Source organism: Chrysoperla carnea, chromosome 4 (assembly GCF_905475395.1).
Source record: "Chrysoperla carnea chromosome 4, inChrCarn1.1, whole genome shotgun sequence".
NCBI classification, from domain to species: domain Eukaryota; kingdom Metazoa; phylum Arthropoda; class Insecta; order Neuroptera; family Chrysopidae; genus Chrysoperla; species Chrysoperla carnea.
Window position 1 is genome coordinate 16,728,380 of NC_058340.1, and position 25,832 is coordinate 16,754,211.

The 25,832-nt window shown below is 28.2% G+C and overlaps 1 protein-coding gene across 3 annotated transcripts in view; it reads left to right on the forward strand.

Moving 5' to 3' along the window:
* LOC123297774 (potassium/sodium hyperpolarization-activated cyclic nucleotide-gated channel 2) overlaps positions 1 to 25,832 on the forward strand; it is a 444,758-nt gene that overhangs the window by 374,106 nt on the left and 44,820 nt on the right. For all 3 annotated transcript variants that reach the window (XM_044879548.1, XM_044879549.1, XM_044879550.1), the window contains exon 3: positions 25,194 to 25,357. In XM_044879548.1, the coding sequence (XP_044735483.1) occupies positions 25,194 to 25,357 (164 nt within the window). The remainder of the gene's footprint in view (positions 1 to 25,193; positions 25,358 to 25,832) is intronic.

Consider the following 25,832-nt stretch of genomic DNA (forward strand, 5'->3'; position numbering starts at 1 on the left):
AAATAAATATCAAGGTTATTATTATTGAGTGCTTTATCTAGAAAGACAGAAATGTTTATATACAGTTTGGCAACCATCTCGTTAGCTATTTATAATATATGAAGTAAGCAGAGTATAATATATCAAGTAAGACGTTCTTATGCCTAAAACAAAGAAAATAACACAGTACTGTTGTATGGCAATCACATAGCAAGGCAGGTTTTGTGTGTCTATTGACATCAATCATGCTTTATTCAATGCACTGTCTCCTATGTGGTATGATCGCTGTCAATAGATTCACCAAACTTGCCTAACGTGCAGGATTTTAAATAGTTTGTCTCTAGGTGTTATTTTGAATAGATTTAGCTGAGAGACTTTAAATTTATCAACGAGATAATTAAAATGTTCATAATTTTATTACTAGATGAAGCAAAGCAATCTACATGTGGTTAGACATAAAATAACGTTCCAAAATTTAAAATGCGGTTTCAATAAAAAACAACACATTTTTTCAGTTTAACTACAAAATAATTTTATAAATGAATTTTGTTTACTTTAGTGATGATATGGAGTGTTTGTTGTTACAAAAATTAAAAACCCGATTAAGTAAATTTTTAAAAACATCTCTATATATTATAAATGCGAAAGTAAGGATGTTGTTTTGTTTGTTTGTTTTTTTGTTTGTTTGTTTGTTACGCTTTCACGCTAAAACTGTACAGCAATATATAATCATCATTTTGATCCATAAATTAAAGTATTCTGTAAAAACTTAAAATAGTAAATAGCAAACCATTCATGGCCAACTTTTATGATATACGCAATGAATTATGACTATTTTACACCTAAAAAAATTTAAAACTGTGCACATCAAGAGAGGTGGAGGCTATAAAGTGGTGATTTTTACCTTTAAGCCCAGTGAAACGGGCGGGTATCAAGCTAGTATAAAAATAATTTTAAAAATGTGTACAAAATTGAGCTGCAAATAAAATTATAAATTAGTTAAACATACAGCTACTACCAAAAAATTGATGTTTTCAATTGATTTCATTCAATCTTGTTACCATAGGAAATAAACAGTACGATCAGGTTTGACAATCACCTTAAGAACTTGATGCTTTTTCTTGCTTTGTTTCTACCAAAACAAAATGTTAGAAAAGGATAGTTGTCATGTTTGTAGATATATTTACGTTCAGTAAAAGCTTTTATACTTTTTACAAAAATTTTTTAGATAATTATTTCTTCCGACTAAGAATGACAGCATTAACCAAATTTAAAACCATTAAAAAACAGCTATTCCATAACTGGAGAAATTTTTCTCTCTTGGTATTATTTAAATTACGTTCCCAAAAACATTTTAAAATTTAAAATAAAATATAGATTTTACGATTATTGTACTCCATATTGCTGGTACCAAGTTTCATACATTAAAATAAATAATCCTTACCATACATAATATTGTCTAATACATTAGCCCAGGTGCAACATTCAAGTAACTTTATTAACGATGATATAAACGAATTCAAAAGATGTAGGAAGCTATGTGTAGTACAAAGCTGTTCAGACCAATGGAGCTTTATATACAGATATCCTAGTTTATATAATACACTTCTATATTTACGATCATAATTGTCTCATATTAAAATTTATCTATATTTTAAGTACAAATTAATGAATGTAATATTTAAGATAAATTACACCCACCTTTGTTTAATTTAAGCAAAATCTTATGCATTTGCTAAAAAACTAATTCCAGTTCAATTGAATTGAGAAAGAAAATTTACTTAAACTATTTAAATTAAATACCTACTTTCATACCTCAATTACGTAACAACCACAATTTTTTTTTTCATTAGGAAACTTTTTCTAAATTCAAAGCTGTTTCAAAAAATTCTTGCTTTGCGTTTGGAGTCACTGAAGGAAATACTCGATTCAATCAACACGCCACTCAATTTGATTTAAGTTTGTTTTTCTGAATGCCGATTCAATTTATCACGGGAGTCGTGGCTATCTTATTTGATCGAAGCCGAATCGAAAATTAAAAATTATGATATTGATTTTATCCTAAATGTTTTAAAAATATCGATCGAAATACGTATTATAAGATTTGCTCTAAGAAAACTGTTTTTTGTTTTTGGACCGTTTCTTAACTTCGCAGTATAGGAGGTTATTGTAATGGGATTGATTTTCGGAATTGAAATTTTCTACATATCTTCACGTTTCATGATCTAGACAAGCAATAACACCAATTTGGAGAAGAAATATGTATGTGTGTTCGTACGGCCGTGATCTCTTTTTTCGTCGTCGATATCGCACGAACATGAAACGATAGCCACTTCGTAGAAGTGTTGATCAAAGCTTTTTAACGGCAGTATGATCTGAAAAGAATTTCATAATATTCGGTCAAGTTGTTTCGAGCCGTGCGAGATTTTAAGCAAAATTTCTTTATCGATATTGCGATAGCAAAAATTTATATCGACTTCGTTGAAGTATCGATTGAAGCGTATTAATAGACATATGATCCGAAAAGAATTTTATAAAGTTCGGTCGAGTCAAGCGAGTCGTTTTTTTTTAAATATTTGTGCGATACCGACCCTTTTGTTGAAGGGTCGATCTAAGCATATTAACGACATGATGCGAAAAGATGAACACATGAATATGATCCGAAAAGAATTTTATAACATTCGGTCAAGTCGTTTGGAGTCAGTCGAATTTTTTTATTTCTTAATTTTTATAACTATTTATTATGCTGAAAAGTTATTCGTGTGGACCTCAAGAGTCCCACCAAACTCTACCTACGGCTTGTAACAGTAAATATTTACATTGCAATTGATTCATCCTAAAAAAATTTTTTAAATATTAATCTTAATGCAATCTCGCTTACTGTGTGTAACCTTCTAAGATTATTATTTACTATTTTTTCATAACCATAGAATGATATAATTTATAAGAGAGGCTCGAAAACTTAAATTTATCTAGCCCGCTATGAAGAAACCTTATTTACATTATTCTAAGAATTTTATTTTAGTCTTTAAGTACCATGATAAACAAAATCTATTGCTTTAGATATTTTAAACATAAACTGTTTATTGTTTAAGTTAAACATTTCACCGTGAATTAATTTCTAGACGACTCAAGCTCACCGTTTTAAGTTTTAATACGATGGTGTCTGTTTTGAATATGATAAATGAGCAGAATGTAATTTATCTAGACAGATATGAAATTTCAGTCTATACCCTCTATACCCATGTTCATCTTACTTCTTGTGTTCACTACTAGATATTTCTATGTTTTTTGTTTGTTAAATAATTGTAAAAATAATATTATTAATTCTTGAAAATAAGTATTGTTATATCAATACTTTTTTACTTGATTTTTATGAAATTGCCCTAGTTAATTTTGTAGCATAGGGAAGGGCCTTACTGGCCCGAACATACAAATTGAAGTTGTTCAGCAAATCTTAACTTTTCCTGGTCATCACAATGTATTAACAAAACTTTTAAATTGATGTTTGTTGCTTTCACCACTCAATTTTTGTAATTGATAAGACTTAAATTTTGACAAAAAATACAATTTGACAAATAAAAATATTTTTGCATTTTCTCAAAATTAATGCCAAGCTGAATTGATTGAAAAAGTGTTCTTAAGTGACCTAGTTGAAAATTGTCGGTTTTTGGTGTCGTTGTTTTTGTCGAACTTTTATTGGTTTAACCTCCCATCTAGCAAACAAATCAGAACGGTAGCGTGCGACAAGGATATACATAGTTCAAATATTATTTCAAATTATCATCCAGCCAGTTGAATGTGTGGATATCTTAATGGTCGCGCTCACATGAACAGTTCGCCTAGAAGTTTATGATTAGATGTTAAAAACTGATTCGACGACGGGTGCTGGACTATAACACCACATTTTTTCATATACTTCATTACCTACATCGTATTGCAAACAATAATGATTACCCTGAAACCAAACTAGCATTTTAATTCCATTCAGACCATTCAGACTGAATTTTTTAACATCATACTATAATATGCATATGCATATGTAGGTATTTCATATTATGCACATGGCACAACTTTTTTATACTTGAGATTAAGTAAGCAGTAAGTAACATTGTATACTTTCGTGTTTACAAAAATAATAAAATAATCGTGTCTTTCTGTAACAAAGTTGCTACTAGATTACAAGACAATATTCAAAACAACATGGTTACTTTATGACTGAAAATAAAATGGTGTTTATTTATTTTTGTATGGAATTATTACTATGACAAAAAGAAAACTCGTTAGAAAATAGCAGAATTATATTGTTTTTACGTTTTTCTTTCAATATTAATATTCTTCACAATTTTCGACTCATGACGATTTGGTATGAGATCTGGGAACGTCATGAAAAAGTTGATTTTGGAACGGCTGTGTACATTATATGTCTTTTTTCATTGTAATTAGGTGGGGGTGAAGTACATTTGGCACCTGAAAGCGATTGGGTTAAATGCGTTCACAAATGTAGATTTCCAAAAAAGCAGCGTAAAATTACAATGTCTTTTAAACGAAAAGAGATACCAAGCTGAAATTTTTATTGCGTGCTCAGTACGTGAAAAGTGAATTTCAGTTCGTAAATGAGTATAGGTCGATTGGTTCTTGAGTGTGAATGAGATTGAGATGAATGTTTTTTATAATAAAATAAACGACTTTTGCTTTAAAAATTTTTTAGTAAACATCACCCGTTAGGGCGCAAAGTAGGACAAAACTTTGGGGTCCACTTTCTTCAAACCTATAAAAGATAGACTTAAAAAGAAAGACTTGATAGAGAGACTTGAACATTTTCAGTAAAAGTCTTGGAAAAGATTCTCTAAGAACGAAAAAATTTATAGAAATTAGTCTCGAAACCAAAATAGCGGCCGACAAGCCGCTTTAATTGTGTTGCTTTCTTAAACTTTTCCAATTTATTAAAAATAATGGAAGCACTGATATTTAAGACTTTCTATACATAATAACAATTATCTCAGTTGTGTCAGTTGTGTGATTTTACTTGTTAGTAGGTAATGTACAGATATAGATAGATATAGAATTTCTTGAAGTTTTGTCGTTGTGAACACCGCAACAGAAATTATTCTAAAAATTAATTTAAAAAAAATCAATTCAAAAATTTGAATGGCACTGTAATTTTAATATTACAGAAGCATTTTACCCGCAACCACTTTCAGATGTAAGACGTGCTTCAATTTTACAGACGTGCTAAAATAAACTTTCGAAAACGATGCCAGCTCATTTAATTTGATTTTACAATTTTCATTCAGTATTTATATTACTGACACTTTTCGACTTATGGCGATATATGTTGACTTGTATAACAGAAATTTTCCTTTTTGCAAAATCATCGTTACAGTATCTTTTTTCCCTCGGCCTCAGATTTTTGAGATATTTTATCGAAAAATGGACAGAGGATCTGCAAAGAAAGACTATGTATAATATATGAATTATTTTGTATAATATTTCGTTCAGGAATGATTTATATGTTTGTGCATCAAATTTTAACAAAATGTATGCATGCCTTTATAAAATATGTAATTTGTGATACGAATTTATTTTAGTCATTTTCATGATTAGATGTTGCAAAAATGTTTTGAAATATTCTGGCTGAGATACTTTATATTTCAAGATTGCAGTTTTAAATATATTAGACATTGAAAGATTACGCACACAATGAATCAATATTGAATATCGCTGGAAATTTCCTTATTTTGATTATCTTCTACGAATAATTGAGAGGGTCTTAAGGTGTAACACATAAAAAAACTAAGATTAAAATCGGAGCTAATGTTAAATTTACACTGACAATGTTCTATCTTATATGCACGTTTTGTTTCAATCGGACATTGATGATTTCTCCTGCTTTAATAATCTTATAATAATCTTATCGCACATTATGATTTGTTTTGTTGATGTCAAAAGACCCTAAAATCCGACATGTAGGTTACCTAGAAAACTAAAACCTTTTTACTCGATTTAGCTTGCCATGAATTTTGAGAATATGCAAAAAACATTTTACAATCAGTCAAATTTGTATTTTTTGTCCAAAATTGGTTTTTTATTCAAAAAAAAGACCTGTAAGTTATCAGAAGTTAAACATAGTAGAGATAATTTAAAGTAAGTTCAAGGGAATTTTATGTTATTTCATGTTATATCCTGATCAATTAAATTGTGAATACTATACCCACATATTATGTTGACTACTAAATCGACATGTCTCAAGTATGTCTTTTTAAACTAATATTGCAATTAATCCATCCAAGTATAGAGTAAAAGTAGCTATAATATTTAATTCTTTAAGCAATAAAACAAGTATTTGACTTCTTTAATTAATCCTTTGAAGAAAAAATGAGGAAGAAGAAACAAATTAAACCTAAAATAACAAACGCACAGAAATGCAAACAGTATCGAGAGAAAAAAAAAATAACTTAAAGAAACTAATAACATTAAACCTACAAGGTAGCGTACCACAAAATTAACATTTAAAATTAATTAGGTACTAAATACAGTTATTTGTACGAAATGAACATAGCACCAAATTTCATATTACTATTGTTTTAAAGATAAAACTATTATGCAATTTCTCAGAGTAATGAGAGAAATTTAACGCTGCTCCCATTAGCCTTACAAAGAGTTAAGGAAGAAAAATAATATAAATCTATGCAAACCTGTGTAAACTAGTACTTAATTAGATAGTTCTTACTTTTCATGATTTTTCAAATATTCTAGAAAAAATCGAAAAGATACATTAACAATACCCACAGTAAATATAATAAGATGCTCATAAAAAAGAAAAAACGAAATTAAAAAAACATGCTTGAATAAAATAAAGAAAAAAGACTGTTCAAAGCGAACGAATTGTTAGAAAGCTCTTCAATACAATATAAAAAAAAGTGTTTTTTAACAACAAAAAAAAGACACGTGACCTTAACAATTTATTATTTATTCTACATTTGAAAACGTTTCTTCAAAGTAATTATCATTATTATATTATTTCTAAAGGCTAAAGATGAAATTCACCGAACGCAATATAAAAACCATAGATAAAGAAAGAATAAAACAACCTTAAAATAAAATGATAACAAAAAAAATTGATGACATACGGAAAAAATACCGGAGAAAAATCATTAAGTTAATGTTTTTAGTATTTTATTTTGCTCACTCTATAAAAATTAACAACTTTATTATAAAAAAGTAGAAAAACTTGCAATTTAACAAAACAAACAAAAGAGAAAAAAAAGGAGGAATCACAGAACTAACCGCATTGATTATTAGTGATCAACATGATAAAGCATCGAATACAACTAATAATTATTTATTCGCTCCATCACTTTTTTAACAATTTATAACATAATAAATGTTAAATTTTTCCTCTTTGTTGTCGGTTTCTTTCATGTACAGGGCGAAAATAAAACAAATGTTTTCATCAAAGTGTTGCAACCATTCATATATTTAATTGTTTTGTAAACTTTACGTCCATTCAACCGTTGTTGGTAAAGGTATAAAGGTGTTGCTTTCTTATCAAGCCTGAATGTCAGAAATATTATATGTTTAAATAATAGCTTTGTCAATTCATGTCAAAGTAGCCTATCTAATCGGGCAAAGTAAATAGAGCCCGTTCGTTCCGAAGCGTGTAAATCTGTAGTCCTCTCAACTACTTTTTTCTAGGTTATAAAACCATGCCTGGCGTCTGATCTAGCCTAAAATTTTGTTACGTAATATTTTAAACCCAAGTAAAAAATTTCTAAAAGGATTTCCACCAAAAGTCAATCATTTTTGAAGTATTGCATCTGAAATTTAAAAAAAATTAATTCTTTGCTATTTAATTCAAAGCAAGTTATCGAAACCATTTTTCGAACTAGTTATTGGCAATGCAAGTGAGGTAAGATCAGTATTAACTTCATTAGAAATTTGCACAACTTCTGCGTAGTAACAGTTGGGCAATCGCATAAGTACATACATACCATTCAAATGTATATACCATTCAAAAATATAAACGGTAAAAACAATTGATAATTTGTCATGAGTTATTGAGAAAACTAAAACAATAAAAAATTTACAACAGTAACTTATTATTTTTTGACGGTAATTTGACTAATTTGATTATTAGGAAATGTGTGTGTTAATGAAACTGAGAGCGGTAATAAACTATTTATACCATTAAAATGAGTGAGCACTTCTTATCTCAAGGGGATCAATGAAATAGCTGTTTGCTGAATAGTTTGCACTATGGACATCTTCTGTGCTATCTGTGAAGAAATTTTGATAATTCAGGCTATGTATAAATCAGTTTTTTTCTTGCATCATAGTTAGGAGCCATTCATTAATTACGTAAGTATTTTGGGGGGCGGGGTTGGTTAAACCCATTCTTACGTTAGATTTTATGACTTGAATTTAGTATTAGAGATAACGTGTGTATATCGTACGAAAGTCTCTGTGCTAAAAATATTTTCGTAAAACTATGAGTTATAGTGTAACAGATTCTTTTCTAACAACGTGTTATTATTCCATAAAACGAGATTGAATCTTATGTAAGATTGGGGAGGAGAGTTCGAAAAATTTTATTTATGCTTATGTGGGGGGAGGAGAAATTATGCTTACGTAATTAATAAATGGCCCCTAATATGATAAATGATTGCACAATTCTGAAAATAATGGTAAGATTCGAATTCTTAACAGTTTGAAAATGCACAGTTTTATATTTGAGACTTTTTTTAATTTTGCTAGTTTTATGTATGAGACACATATCAAATTTTAAACCCATAAAATTTTTATCGAAATTTTTGTTACCTCCTGTATATTGAATCGTTCATAAATCTGCAGCAGGTTTCATGATTATATGGTGTTAGACAGGTCAGAACGGGTAATCAATCATCACACATAACACAAGATTCTCATTCTTCTCAGAAAAATCATCATGCTTTGAACCACCACATCAATGTGCAAACAAAACCTTCATCATAATGTCTACCAACTTACCCTCTGTATCATAATCTTTTATTGGAATGGAGATGTAGAAATACTCATTCTATTTCCAAACTAAGAGTTCATATTTCATACACCTTTTTAAAAAAATGGTATAGAGAATTTTTGTTTTATATTGAGTGACGAAAAATAGTATAGATTTTTTAGACTTTTTTGGAAATGCTTGAAGGTTATTTTATCACTTACAGTGATTGGTACATTTTGACGGTTCTATACACATTTTTCAATGGCGTGAAATCATTATTTGATTGGCGTGAAAGTTCATAATTTTTTTAAGACTCCTCTTAAATATTCATTGTTGGAAAAAAATATTTATAAAGAAAAGCGGTTTTCCAGATAAGAATGGTAAAAGTTACATTTGAATTTTAAGCACCGAGATTATACTCTTTACTCTATCGATTTGAAATTTGTAAATGTTATAGGTACTCTTATTCTACATTGTTCAGCGTAACACACAGAAAGGCAGACAGACAGAGTTATTTTCGCATTTATAATTTTAGTACAGACGAGTAAGGATTTGTTTATAACATAATATATTGCTAAATGTACCTATAGACAATTACATTATTTAATAAAAGCTCCAAACTTAACATTACTTACATTATTATTAACAGATGTCCATAAATTGTATCTGCTGCACCCAAATTTAAGAAATGCCAAAACAAAAATTATCATTTTTTAATTTCTTTTTTTCACTCCTTAGACAAGACCTAGTCATCTGCCAACTTCAATTTTCACTTCTTAGGTGACGCAAATTATATTGGAAAATAATTTATCTCTCCACCCCCGCATTAGTGATTTTATCCGCCATTACCGAAAAAGGTTCGCCCCACACCTCCTTTATATAATGACAATAAGATTGGAAGGACTACATATCACGGGCAGAACACATCTCTGTCTCTTAGTCTATAAATCTTTGTGTTAACACCCTATAAATCAAAATATAAAGTGAACGAAAAAAAACACCTCAAAATAAGAGACACAAATAATATTTTTAAAATAATTAATTACAATTAATATTTTTATGTATAAACAAAAATGTACGTGGTTTTTAATTAATGGTATTTTATTATTTTTAAACCGAAATCTCTTTAGATAAAAAGAAGTATTTTAAAATAAAAAGAGACCAATTGAAGTGTGTCAGTTGTTGACAGAAGTATTGTTTTCGAAAAGCTTTTTAAGTGTTAAATAAAAATAAATGGAACAAATTCTATATTTAAACTTTAAGATAGATTTGGGTGTCTCATTTTCTGCCTTCATGCTCAGAGGAGGCACTGAAGGCTGCTTTAGTGCAGATTTAATGAGTGGGAATGTTAAGAAATTCTTTTTTTTTGTCTTTTGTATCGTAAATGAGCATCTTTTTTATTTCGATTGGCAGAAACTTATATGTTTGACACAAAAGCATATTTCATTATAAAATCATTTACAACCCTCACGCCTAAGGTTTTTTTACATGTAAGGTAATCATCTAAGAATTTTGTCAGTAAAAACCTGGGCATACGTTTCGAAAGTACTGTTTTTTTCGTTTGCATTTCCAATTAATAGACAGAATAAGATTCCAAGCAGAAAAACCTATTGGAATTTTTGTATCTCATGTACGATTGTCGATTAATGAAACAATCTTCCATTTATTTTAATCGGATGAAAAATTTGCCATGACCATGAGGCAATTTATACAGGATGTAACTTGTTGTAACTTGAAATTATCAATAGGTTTCGTGTTTAAATAAAAAACACATTCTACTAATTTTCTTAAAAAAAAAAAAAAACAGGTCAAACAAAAGCAATCAATGAAACTATCTGTTACTTTTTGCTCCGATCGCAAAAAACATGCATTGAATAATATTTTTCAAATAAAAGTTATCTTTTTCTCCTATAAAATAATACATAATCACCTACAAAAAATATAAGGTTTCGTTTGAAAAAATTGACCACCATTTAATCCAAAACCCATCTAAATATGCATTTGGAATTGATGGAGGATTTTAAATAATCAAAGTTTTGTTTGAAGCAATTTTTTAAATCTGACTTATTTTTTTTCAAATGTCATGTTAAAAAAGACACCCTATATATAGACATTTTGATTTTTTTAACAGAGGTTTAACAATCCTTATAAATCCCAGAAACTAAATGAAAATACAAGTGAATGAGCATATATAATTTTTAAGAACTAAATACATAATAGTCTTTGCCGAATTAATTCACTTTTGCAATGAATTTTTTTTCATGGAAATTTTCTATATTGTTTTTCTCAGAAAAATTGTGATGAAAATTGATAAATTATTAAAGAATCTCAGACATTTCTTAGAATCATTTTATTCTGTTTGAATATATTTTTGTTTATTTCAAATAAAAGGACGACAATACAAATTATATTATGGATATATATTATACATCATGAAATTTTATCACGAACTAATTTCACCTTTTTGTATGTGCCCTCTTATTCTTGAAAGCACGTTTTTCTACGAAAACCAATTTCTCTTTTAGTTTATTTTATATTATCTTTTTTGTAGATGGCATGTGTGGATAAACATAATGCTTTGGTGAAAATAAATTAAAATTTATCATATTTCAATACTACTTGCCCATGGCTTTCATTGGCAAGTAGGTAGTATTCTAATGATTAAATTATTTTTCAAAATAATGGCTGCAGTTTGTTACTAATAAAGAAATTAAAAGCCACTCTTGCTTTATGTAAAAGTTTAATCATTTTTAACTGATTGTATAATACTATACTTGAATTATTGGTCACACAAATTTTTCAAGGTAACATAATCAACACTTCATCAATTGTCCTCAAAGTCAAAATATTTAAATCGAAAATTGCCAGTTAATGGGAAAGAAAAGATTGCAAGTTTGTTTTATCGTATTGTACCTATATTTTAACTACACTTTGTTCGGTTATTTTCATTATCTCTCATATGTTATTACGCCATTCCAATTGTACATTAAAATCGCGAAACTTGATGTTAAGCTGCTTTTTTGGAATATTATTTGGACTCATAGGAGAGTGTAAAATTACGTTTTGTCAGCAAAAAAAGGTGTGCTTCAAATTTTCAAACTTTTTTTAGTTTTCCACGTATTGCGCAGGTCGCACAACTTTTTTTGCTTGCAAAGCGTAGTTTTACTCAGGGGTCCAAATAACATACCAAAAAATCAGCTTTACATCGCGTTTTGTGATTTAAGTTACTGACGTATATAATTTTTGTAAAGATTATTAAAATAAACGCTTTAATCAAGATATAATCTTGCTAAATTTTCGTTGTAACATGGACTTTGTCTTTTATACTTAAAGATTAATGAAGAACTTAGCATTTTACCTTTCTGTACAATTTGTAATGAAACTTCATGGGTGGCTTGAACATTTCTTAAATTAATAAAGCAATCATTAAATCGGTCTTTCTAGATAAAATCATTCTTTGAAAGTTAAAGAAAGTTCTTTCTATAGCATTATAAGAGGATTCTTTTAGTGGCGGGGCACTAAAAAGTCTAAAATAAAATAAATAATTAAAAAAAATAGAAAACCCGACTGCGTTAAATAAAATCTGAAAAGAAATGAACAAATGTAATAGTTAATATAGCAACTTAAACAGTCGGAGTCCATTTATATCTAGACAGGCTCAAATATTCTCAATAACAAGCCCCAACTGTTAATGGTGCTGTATAAACTACTGGGCTTACTGGACAGAAATTTTATTTAACACAGCCGAGTTTTTAATTTTTTTTTAATTATTCATTTTATTCTGAAGGATATTTTTTAATGCATAGTTTTTTCGGGTCGTTTTTCCTGATATATTTAATCCCGTAGTAACCTCTTTAACTACCACGAAAAATGTCTTTATTTGTTCTAGGAGCAAGTTTTATACAGTAAAAAATTTAAATCAATTTTAATTTTAAAAATGAGATTAATTAAATAATTATTGTGTGAACAAAAGAAACGACCTTGTATAATGAATAAAATAAAATGAAAAACTTACAAGGAACATTTATTGAATATTACCGGAAAAATGTAATTGATGATTTAATGTGTTTCCTAAAACCCACAATATATTTGATATAACTATCTTCTTTTTATAAGTATATTACATTATGAGTGTATTAATGATATCTATAAATTGATTCAAAACGGAATTTGTACTTTATAATTTTTTGTTGCAAATATTTTTTTTAAATATAGGTAACGAAAGAAATTCAAACGGAAATTATTTGATACAAAGAGTGAATTTTATACCACAAAATTTAATGCTAATTGACTTCAAACATGCCCACTATTTCTCATTTTGATCCAAACTTTTAATGTAAAAGAAAATTTTCTTCGAAAAATTAATTTTTTCTGAATAAGGAACTTAAAATTTTTTATTTTATGAACAAGCTTAAACTAAAAAGCTTCGAAATAAAACAGCAAAATTTTCAATATTTAAAATATTAATTAAAGGAGGAGAGAAATATCCAAAATTTATACGTTCTTGGCGACTTTTTATAGTTTACACTTTTTGTAAATTTTATGAAAGATTATTTTGAATTTTTGAAACTACTATTTATATTAATTATTTATAAATATAAAATTGAAAAATATATGATGACAAACTGGAGGATTTTGCAAATATGACCACATGTGGCAAAAAAGAGGAGAGGGGTCAAAAAAATCATACAGTTTGTGTTACGTAATTTATGGATGAACCATAATGATTGGGGGTATTTTAAATCGTAACATAGGGGCCAAAAACATTCAATGAGAATTTTTAAGTTTTGTGCCACAGCGAAATTTTGAATGTGCCTAATATGTGAAATAATTCCATTGAAAAAATCACACGGTGTTGAAACTTCCGAAAAAATTGACAAAAACAGAGCAGGTACAATGTATCGAAAAAATTCATATTGTCCGACCATTGATACTTTGCACATTAAACATTCTACAAAAATAGATAATATAAGCTAAATTAAAAAGTCATTTAGTGCCATTGTATTAGTAAAATGTAGAATTTACTTTCCAGTTAATTGTTTAATTACACAGCATAGTTTAATTACACATTCCATTTAGTAATGATATTTGATGCTTCAAACACATGATTAGTTTTAAAAAATTAATCATAAATTTTGATGATCTAATCTTATTTTACGTTTTGCATTAAATACTATTAACTAATCACTTTATTAATATAATAAACTTGACAGTAATGGAATTGTCATTGAAAAAAATTTAATTAGTTCACTTTTTATACCACGTGCGCGGTTGCAAGGCCATCAGGTAAATAAAAAGTAGTGAATATTTTTATACCATGTATATATGAAATATACAAGTTTAGTCCCAAGTTTGTAACGCTTAAAAATATTGATGCTACGAAAAAAATTTTGGTATAGGTAAATCGATCCGAAATATCGTTTTTTTCGAAAATTACTCGGCCAAAAAATTTTTTACGATTTTTTCGAATTTTTCTAAGGGGTACCCCTTGAAAAAATTGCAAAAAATCGATACAAATTTATCGTCTCCAATTTCGATAAAACTCTGTATATTAGGTAATTTTGACCCAAAAAATACAAAAATCGGTTTCATTTAACGATTGGGCGAATAATTCTTGAGATAATACCGGAAATCGATCCGAAATATCGTTTTTTTTCGAAAATTACTCGGCCAATCGCCAAATAAATTCGATTTTTGAATTTCTTGGGTCAAAATTACCTTATAAACTGAGTTTCATCAAATTCCGAAACAAATAATTTTTTACGATTTTTTCGAATTTTTCTAAGGGGTACCCCTTGAAAAAATTGCAAAAAAACGATACAAATTTATCGTCTCCAATTTCGATAAAACTCTGTATATAAGGTAATTTTGACCCAAAAAATACAAAAATCGGTTTCATTTAACGATTGGGCGAATAATTCTTGAGATAATACCGGAAATCGATCCGAAATATCGTTTTTTTCGAAAATAACTCGGCCAATCGCCAAATAAACTCGATTTTTGAATTTCTTGGGTCAAAATTACCTTATAAACTGAGTTTCATCAAATTCCGAAACAAATAATTTTTTACGATTTTTTCGAATTTTTCTAAGGGGTACTTGAAAAAATTGCAAAAAATCGATACAAATTTATCGTCTCCAATTTCGATAAAACTCTGTATATAAGGTAATTTTGACCCAAAAAATACAAAAATCGGTTTCATTTAACGATTGAGCGAATAATTCTCGAGATAATACCGATAATCGATCCGAAATATCGTTTTTTTCGAAAATTACTCGGCCAATCGCCAAATAAATTCGATTTTTTAATTTCTTGGGTCAAAATTACCTTATAAAATGAGTTTCATCAAATTCCGAAAAAAATAATTTTTACGATTTTTTCGAATTTTTCTAAGGGGTACCCCTTGAAAAATTGCAAAAAATCGATACAAATTTATCGTCTCCAATTTCGATAAAACTCTGTATATTAGGTAATTTTGACCCAAAAAATACAAAAATCGGTTTCATTTAACGATTGGGCGAATAATTCTCGAGATAATACCGATAATCGATCCGAAATATCGTTTATTTCGAAAATTACTCGGCCAATCGCCAAATAAATTCGATTTTTGAATTTCTTGGGTCAAAATTACCTTATAAACTGAGTTTCATCAAATTCCGAAACAAATAATTTTTTACGATTTTTTCGAATTTTTCTAAGGGGTACCCCTTGAAAAAATTGCAAAAAATCGATACAAATTTATCGTCTCCAATTTCGATAAAACTCTGTATATAAGGTAATTTTGACCCAAAAAATACAAAAATCGGTTTCATTTAACGATTGGGCAAATAATTCTCGAGATAATACCGATAATCGATCCGAAATATCGTTTTTTTCGAAAATTACTCGGCCAATCGCCAAATAAATTCGATTTTTGAATTTCTTGGGTCAAAATTACCTTATAAAATGAGTTTCATCAAATTCCGAAACAAATAATTTTTTATGATTTTTTCAAATTTTTCTAAGGGGTACCCCTTGAAAAAATTGCAAAAAATCGATACAAATTTATTGTCTCCAATTTCGATAAAACTCTTTATATAAGGTAATTTTGACCCAAAAAATACAAAAATCGGTTTCATTTAACGATTGGGCGAATAATTCTCGAGATAATACCGATAATCGATCCGAAATATCGTTTTTTTCGAAAATTACTCGGCCAATCGCCAAATAAATTCGATTTTTGAATTTCTTGGGTCAAAATTACCTTATAAACTGAGTTTCATCAAATTCCGAAACAAATAATTTTTTACGATTTTTTTCGAATTTTTCGAATTTTACTAAGGGGTACCCCTTGAAAAAATTGCAAAAAGTCGATACAAATTTATCGTCTCCAATTTCGATAAATCTCTGTATATAAGGTAATTTTGACCCAAAAAATACAAAAATCGGTTTCATTTAACGATTGGGTGAATAATTCTTGAGATAATACCGGAAATCGATCCGAAATATCGTTTTTTTCGAAAATTACTCGGCCAATCGCCAAATAAACTCGATTTTTGAATTTCTTGGGTCAAAATTACCTTATAATCTGAGTTTCATCAAATTCCGAAACAAATAATTTTTTACGATTTTTTCGTATTTTTCTAAGGAGTCATAAGGTCATTTAGGTCTTTGCTGCGTAGGACCTATCTTGTAAACCGCTAGAGATAGAACAAAAATTTAAATGTAAAAAATGTTCCTTATAAAATATTAAACAACATTTTTTCGTAAACATCACTGTTTACCCGTGAGAGCACAAAATTGTATAGTATGTATGTTATGGTTATATCAGTTATAGTATCAGACAGAGTAATCAACACTGTCCATACATGGTATTTCAACAATTAACTGAGTCAATAGTTTGTTTTCTCTTGTTACAAATAAAAATTGATTCATTTTTAAACCAATGTGTTAATTTGAAATTTAAAAGTGGATAACCTATTGACCCTGAAATTCGAAGATTAATTCTTATGTTAGCAAACATTATTGTCGTATATTTTTTACAAAAAATTAATGTGGTTTATATTCGAATTGGTAATACAATTTTCCTTTCAATAAATTGTAAAAATTTCATAAAAAATTTATTTCTAATTGAGCAAATTGTTTTTGTGGAAAACCGCTGAACCGATTTCAATGAAATTTAGAAGAGAGAGGTAGTTGTCTTTTATAGTAACATATTATTTCACCTGAACGAAAGGAACAAATCCACGTAGTATAGTCGTGGGTAAGAAATCTTTATAAATGCAAAACTATCGTTCCGAAGAAGGTAATTTTTGGTTAGTCGGATGGATACCGTAATAATCCACTCTTAACTTCCAAATTCCTACCGCTCAAAGGAAGCATTTTTTAAATCATTTTTCAAACTAAAAAATATAGACAAAAAATAAACTATTCTTAAAAAATTCAAATTTATATTCTTGGAATACAATTTCACAACCAAATGTCACGTTCTTTGAAATATTGATAACACTTAACTGTATTTTTATCTTCTTATTTACAATATTGCTGGTCAGAAGTTCAAAACAATTAAGTAATTCATTAATAACGTTAAGGTTACTTGACGATCTATGATAAAAAATGATAATATATGACATTAGCTGCGTTGATACGAACTGAAAAACAATGTTAACTTATGAATATACAAGCAGACCCGGCCACGCGTCACTGTTGGCTTAGGTTCTTGTTACATTACATTGTAGTAAACTATTCAAGGGAAACAGTAGGAGAACATCAGCCATGAAGACCACCATGCTTTTTTTACATAGATGCCATTTGCAAACAAAATAAAGAGGGTCTCTTTATTAAGTAATTAAAACGCAGGAATAATTGCAATGTATTATCTTGACTATAATATGCATTTAATTTATACTTTAGTCTAAGTAACACATTCCCGGCTATGCTAATACCAAAAATTGAAAAATTAAGAACAATTGAATTTTACTTTATTTCGTTTATCATACCATGTATATGAAATATACCAAGGTATCCTAAGTTTAGTTCCAAGTTTGTAACGCTTAAAAATATTGATACTGTGAACAAAATTTTGGTGTTCATAAAATCACCTAATTAGTCCTGTCTGTCATCACGATTACTCAAAAACAAAACGAGATATCAAGCTGAAATTTTTATAGCGTGCTAAGGACGTAAAAAGTGAGGTCGAGTTTGTAAATGAACAACATAGGTAAATTTTATCTTGGGTCCGTTGGGCCCATCTTGTAAACCGTTAGAGATAGAACAGTTTAAATGGAAAAAATGTTCCTTTATGGTGTCTTGTTATTTTAAACATTCTTAAATATGGGAGTTATACAAAAAAGAAACGCAAAATTTTTAAGACCTTTACAAAAAAAAAAAAAAGCTCGAAATAAATGCATACAGTACATACAGAGTTTTGTTACTTTAAAATCTTGAGGGTTTTAATAAGAAACGTTTTTTTATTAAAGAACAGCTTTACAATTTCCAGGAAATTCAATTTTATTTTTCCAATTTAATATAACACAAAGGTGTAAGCGCCTTGAAGAAACAATAATGCAAACAAGTCGAGCTGTTTGTACATTGTACAAAATGTTTCAGTTTTCACTACGTTTAAAAAAATGACTTTTATTTCATAAACATATTTCTCAAAGAAAGAAATTTTCTCGCCTTTGGGTCTCCTGCAAATGATAGTGGAAACAATATTTGTGTTCTTATTACTTTAACATAGCTTCGTGGAATAACAGTCATATAGCTGTTTTCCTTTTTTCCTGCAGAAAAAAGTATGAGCTTTTTAAAAAAAACTAGTTTTTTGTAAAAAAGAAACTAAAGTTTTTAATCCCAGTTTTAAAAATTCTCACGTAAAAAATCTACCACAAACATTTCTTCTAACGTCACCGACCTAGATTTCTGTTCGCAATATACCTTAAAAATAACTTTACAATTTCTAGGTAATTTATTTTCTCTTATTTAAGTTAACAAAGTGGTGCATACGTAATCAAGCTATAATAATTATAATCAGGCTAATACATCAAAACATAAATCATTAATACATTATTATAAAACTGAATTACCTACGGATATCTCAGCTTAACGGACGCTATTAAAGAGACACGAATTGACACGGAAAAATGTAACGAAGAGAACGAGATAACTTTTTTTGATCGTTTTGGTAGGCGCTGCAGGAACGTGGCGATATAGAAAATTTTCTATATTCAGACTTCAATCGAATATACAGTTCGATTATCTTTCAAACAATTTTGATTCTGTAGTGGGCGTACAGAAAGCTACGTATTTCAAAGTGTTTTTATATTATTTTGAATCCTTTCTCTGTTATAAGAAATCTTGAGAAGCATTGGTTTCAGTTGACCTAAAGTCAGTCGACGTGAAAGCCCTCCTGCTGTTCTTGAACAGCTCCAAATGGTTCATGGAGTAGTGGCCGGGGATGGGCCAACCCATTTACGGTATCACAATGGACCCTATGGTCTAAGTGTGCCTTTCTAACCTAACCATTGGTTTCACTTGAAGTGGAAAATTTACTATTATAATAATAAGTAACTATATATTCAAATAAAAAATGTTCACTACATGTATCGATTGTCTAGGGATTACTTCGGAAATGAACTTTTGTTTTCAGCTTAACGATAAATAAAGTATTAAAGATATTATTGTAATCTTATCGTATTTCAAACATTTCAACATTGATTTAATTTAAATTTGATAAAATTTATTGACGATTGAGAATGATGAATAGCAATTTAATTATTCGATTTCATAGACAATTCAGTGTTAGAGCATATAAATAAATAAAAGAGATAATATATTGTATAAATATCTATATATTGTACTAATAATTAAATAATAATGTTTTTAGTCATTTTCTATTTTAATGATTCAACCCAACTCCTCCATAATTATGTTTTAATGAAAGACGTGACTAAAATTTATAATAATTATAGCACACTATAGTATATACCTTTAAATATTCTATATTATGTGGAGAATATAAATTGATTTACTAAAATTAAAATCGAGTGCTTAAGTTACCGAGGGAAGGGTGATATAGAACAGAAAATCCTTAAAAGTTCCTTTAGAGTTTTTCAATTCGAACAAGCATATGTTTCGCTCATTATCGCTTGTGATATTGACATTTACTCGATTAATGCTGAAAACTGAAAATTTTTAAAGTAGAAAATAAAATTTATTTCAATTTATAACTCATCGAATAAATTTCAGAATTCTAGGAGAAAAGTTTATGGAGAATTCAGCTCTTATTGCTCAGCAAACTCATGGAGAATTCAGCTAAGATTTTCAAAAAAATGTTTAGGTACAAGAAATCAAAATGCTAGTTAGCATAACTTTTTTTTATAATGTACATTGTCCAGCATAAGATCCTCACACTCAAGGCATTTCACAACTCCCATTTCACACGGAAGTTTATTTGATTATCGTGACCAGTATTTTTAGGATTAACGATTTTCATATCTGAAAATTTATAAATTTATTAGCGCTCCCAACATAAAATGTATACTGAATTTTTTAAAGAAATTATTTGCTTCCTTTTAGTTCAGCTAGTTAAAAAAGTGTGCTTTTTATTTTTAAAACTATTATTATTTCTTTATGCAGACTACATTTTTAATTATGTTCACAGTTTTTGACAAAAATTAAGAAAATTGAGTTAAAAAAAAGAAAATTACTTTTAAAAATCTCCAAGAACATTTAATACTCCTGAAGCGTTTTCTTGCAAAATAATACGCATTAAAACTTAACTCTTTAATAAATTTTTTTCCTAATTTTTAGATTTATTTGTAATATTTAAGCTTTCATAAATTTTCATGTTACTTTCTGTACATTTATAAAACATTTTGAATATTTATTTTATAATAATGTTTTTTGGTTGGCTTAAAATATAGTGTTTGGAATATTTATAACAATCATAATAAACATCACATCTATATCTCATCCCTTTCGCTATCCCTAAATATTATAAACGTGAAAGTAATGCTGTTTGTTTGTTTGTTTGTTTGTTTGTTGGGTTGTTACGCTTGCACACAAAAACTACCGAATGGATTGAATGAAACAAACTGTGCAACAATATAGCTGATATATCAGAATAACACATGAAGTATAATTTATAAAGGTATAAAAACAAAGTAATTAAGAAAATTAAATTTTATCGGGCATTTTACTGCTCCATCTATGATCATCACTTTGAACCATAAAGTAAAGATTTCTGTTAAAATTTAAAATAGTTAATATAAAACAATTCATGGCCATTTTTTTCTAATATACTGAATGAATTATGAAAATGGTGCATATATTTTAGCTGTGTAGAACAATTCCTTCGAGTGTTATGGAAGGGTGAAATGTGAGACCAAGAGAGGTGGAGGCTATAAAGCGGTGTTTTTTACTTTTAAACCCAGTGAAGCAGGCGGGTTTCAAGCTAGTTCCATATATTTTTATTATACTTAAAACTATATACAAAATTTTTTTGTAGTTTATTAATTTACATATTTTAAAATTTTGTGTATGTTATAAATATTTTATTATATTTTATATATTTAGGCACCATAATATCATATTTATATTAAATCGATATGGTTAATTTTTTGTGTTCACGCTGTTTGGAAATTTTGCTTATGAATAATTGGCTACTCTTTTTTTTTTTTTAATTAATAACATAATTAACTGACGTAACCAATGGTGGTTGGCATTGAGATAGAAGGTGTAAAATAAAACGTCTGTTTTATTTCCAAAGAAAAACACGGTCATATTCGTATCGTACCCATATTTTCATTACGGGATTTCAAAGTGCCTTATGAAACTCATCATAGTAACCATATAATTTAGAATCTTGCTTTTACGATTGTCTTAAGGGAAGCTAGTAGACAAAATATATTCAAAGAAAAAAATTCTTAGTCTTCAATGTTAATAAAAATTATTTATTCAGGGGGCATTCTGGTCCAAATGCCTTAATTGTAAGGATTTTTCAGACTAAGAGTAAAAAAAATGAAAAAAATTTTCTAAATTGTCGTGCATACTTAATGCGAAATGAAATTGGACCTCACAGGAAGCGCCAGCTTTCAAATAGATAAAGAATCATCAAAATCGGTTCACTCAGTCGAAAGTTTTTGTTTGAAGTCGGTTAAATAAAAATAAAATTAAAAAACATGCAATTTCTCTACGTAATAAAACTATTTATAATAAGCTATAGTGCGTTAAAAAATAAATTTATATAAAATTATGGTGAGGTTATGATTTACGCGTCAGTAGATCACACGATTAAAAATCATACCGAATGATTAACGGGAGTGCTGACGGGTTAAATAGTTTTATAGTTAGTTATTAAATGCATATAAATTATTATGATAAATGTATATGCATATAAATAATTGCAGATAATAATAATGATGATAACGATACATTTACAGTGTTTTATTTTTTTGTTGCATTCCATTCCATTTTGTTTTTATTTATTATTAAAACAAAAAGGTTAATTGATGTATTAACCCTAATAATAATTACGTTTAATAATAATTTGTAACAATATTTGTAATCATTTATATTTTATATATGTAAATATAGACAATCAATATGAACTTTCTGATAAGTGAGTTATTGGTTTCATTCCGAAAATTAAAATAAACAAGTGAAAACAAACAATTGACTGAGTTATTTGTTGAAATACCATGCATAGACAGTGTTGATTACTCTGTCATATTACACATACATACGTGTCACACACATATAACTGATATACCCATATAATACATACTATAAAATTTGCGCTCTCACGGGTAAACAATGATATTTACGAAAAAATGTATCAAACAAAAATTGTTTAATTTTTTATATGGAACATTTTTTACATTTAAACTTTTGTTCTATCTCTAACGGTTTACAAAATTGACCTATGTTGCTCATTTACAAACTTCACCTCGCTTTTTACGTCTTTAACAACCCTATAACTTAACTAATAACTATATACTACTTTCAGCTTGATATGTCTTTTCGTTTTGAGTAATCGTGATGAAAGACGGACAGACAGACGACAGACAAACAGACAGACCGACTACCGGAAATGGACTAATTGGATGATTTTATGAACACCTATATCAAAATTTTGTTTGTAGCATCAATATTTTTAAGCGTTACAAACTGGGGACTAAACTTAGTATACCTTGGTATATTTCATATACATGGTATAAGTATAGACTGGTATACGTAAAAAGCTTTATGGCAAAGACTGTCGAATGGTTACAAGTCCGTGTGCTTCATTAGAGACGGCTGGAATTTTACCCTGACGAAATTTGTCTAACCCATCTAGAGATGTTTTCACTATAAAAAGTGTTGTCCGGTCGGTATCGGGTGCTTTTATTTTTAATGTCTTTGATCCTTGAAACACAAATTGTAAATTTCTTGATCTATTGATCAATTTATATTTGGACGACGATCAAACAAATTTTCGATTTGAAAAGAAAAACCATTGAAAAATTTCTTATATAATTAAAAAAAAAACTGAACGTATTGAAATGAGTCTCATTAACGTGCTTTGAATGAAAGTATTTATATAAAAAGGAGCGATTATGAATTAAAATGAGTCGAATAATAATAATAATAATAATAATAATAATAATAATAATAATAATAATAATAATAATAATAATAATAATAATAATAATAATAATATATTATAAATGCGAAAGTAAGCATGTTTGTTTGTTTGTTTGTTACGCTTACACGCTAAAACTAGCGATTGGCTTTTAACGAAACTGTACAGCAATATAGCTCATACTTCAGAATAACACATAAGATATAATTTATAAAGATATATTAATAAAAAAAATTTTAAAATTAATTTAATTTGACATTACTATAAATTATAGATTTCCGTAAAAGTAGTCATTTGACATTACCATACAAATATTTTACCTGTGTAAAACAATCCTTACCATTTTTTCGAATGTTATAGAAAGGATATAATCGAGAGCAATCTTTATCAATCTTTACTTTTAAACTCAGCGAAGCGTGTGGGTATCACTCTAGTTAAGATATAATTATATAGTCGGAGTGTGATTGGTCTGAACTCTACAGGTAATAGCTCTAATATATCGGCTTATTATTATATTTAAATATATCAAATAAATAGTAAATTATTTATTTAACTTTCATTTTTATTTGTATAAAAAAGAAAGAGAGTACTGAAGTATTGAATTTATGTCATGTTTAAATATTAATAATTTATTGTGAAACATTTCAAGAAATTCATTTGTATTGTCATGTAGTTTTGTTTGAAGATTGTAGGTAGGTAAGTATTTGGTTTGACAAGAGATGTAAGATACAAAGGTTGTAAATAGTAGCAAAACCTAACTCAATTATATTATTGAATGACAGTTTGGCTTAGACCATTGGATGTATAACATCTTAGAGCTTTTAAATCCTATGAGACATACTAAAATTCTACTAATGGTACTATTTTGTTCAAAAATAATGTGCGTTATTCAAATTTTGACAGCCATATTGGTACAGTGGCAGTTTTATGAACACAGACTTAGGGCTAATTCCAATATGGCGATCGATTTAAAGGCCAACAAATTTACTTCTTTTCAATTAATTGAAATTATCCAACAAACATTAACCGTAAAAAACAATGCGTGCAACCCTAAAAATTTTTCGGCAGAATTATCTTTCGAAAAAAAATGTCATTAGTAGGTTATTTGGTGACTCTTTTCCTAAAAATAACGTTTTTCCGAGGAAAAATGAAAGCTCAGTCATAAAAAGGCAAATTTTAACGCGAAAGAGTTGGATTAAGGATTTCTTTAAGCCAATTAGAATCGAAAAACTTGTTGAAAGAATTTAAGTAAAAGAATCGGTAATTTAAGTAAAATTACCGATCCGACTTATATAAGCTACCACGATCGACTGCGGAACTGCATATCTCTGGGAATGTGGCCCGTAATAATAGTTTGTATAATTCTTTTGGAACTGTGCTATTGAAAATATGCAAATCCACTTCTTAGGATCACTGAATAACTACATCTGCTCCATATCATTATAACAATAGTGTGAGATTATTAACAGCAAACCATCAACACAGCAGGATTTCTGAACATAAATATCTAATTATTTGATTTTGTAAACATTTAATAAATGCTTTCTTTAATTTCGATAAAATAATTTAGTTAACCTATAAATAAAACTCCTTGAAAATACGATAATATTAATTTTTTCTTTTTCTTTTTTACAGATTTTACTGGGATTTATGTATGTTACTTTTACTCGTTGCGAATTTAATAATCCTTCCCGTTGCCATATCATTCTTCAATGACGATTTGAGTACAAGATGGATTGCCTTCAATTGTCTTTCTGATACTATTTTTCTTATCGATATTGTCGTCAATTTTAGAACAGGTAAGTTGCGTTAATAATTTGTATTAGAAAATTAATAATAATATACTCTGAAAAGTAATTTTCAAGAAAATGTTCATTAGATTATTCCTTTCAAATTATCTCGTATGAGCTTGAAGTTTTAAAAGTCTCAAGGCTTCATTACGCTTATGTAATATTGAAAATAAATAATTAATAGTCTTTGTTTAACGTTGGAACGAAGCATAAAACAATTTTATGTTTATGTCAGAAACATAAATTTGTTACATAAAATATCGGTTAACATTTTGGATAAGATGATACAACTTTCTGATTTACCTACCTAATTATCTGTATCAAGAAAATATATGTCTATCATTTTAGTTTCTTTGTTTCTCTTCTTTCATAAAACAAACAACACATGAATATTTAAAATAAATATCGATTTTTGCCCCAATTTTCTAGATCAGTTTTTTGTATTTTATAAATACGTATTTCGACCACCAAGTAGTCATCATCA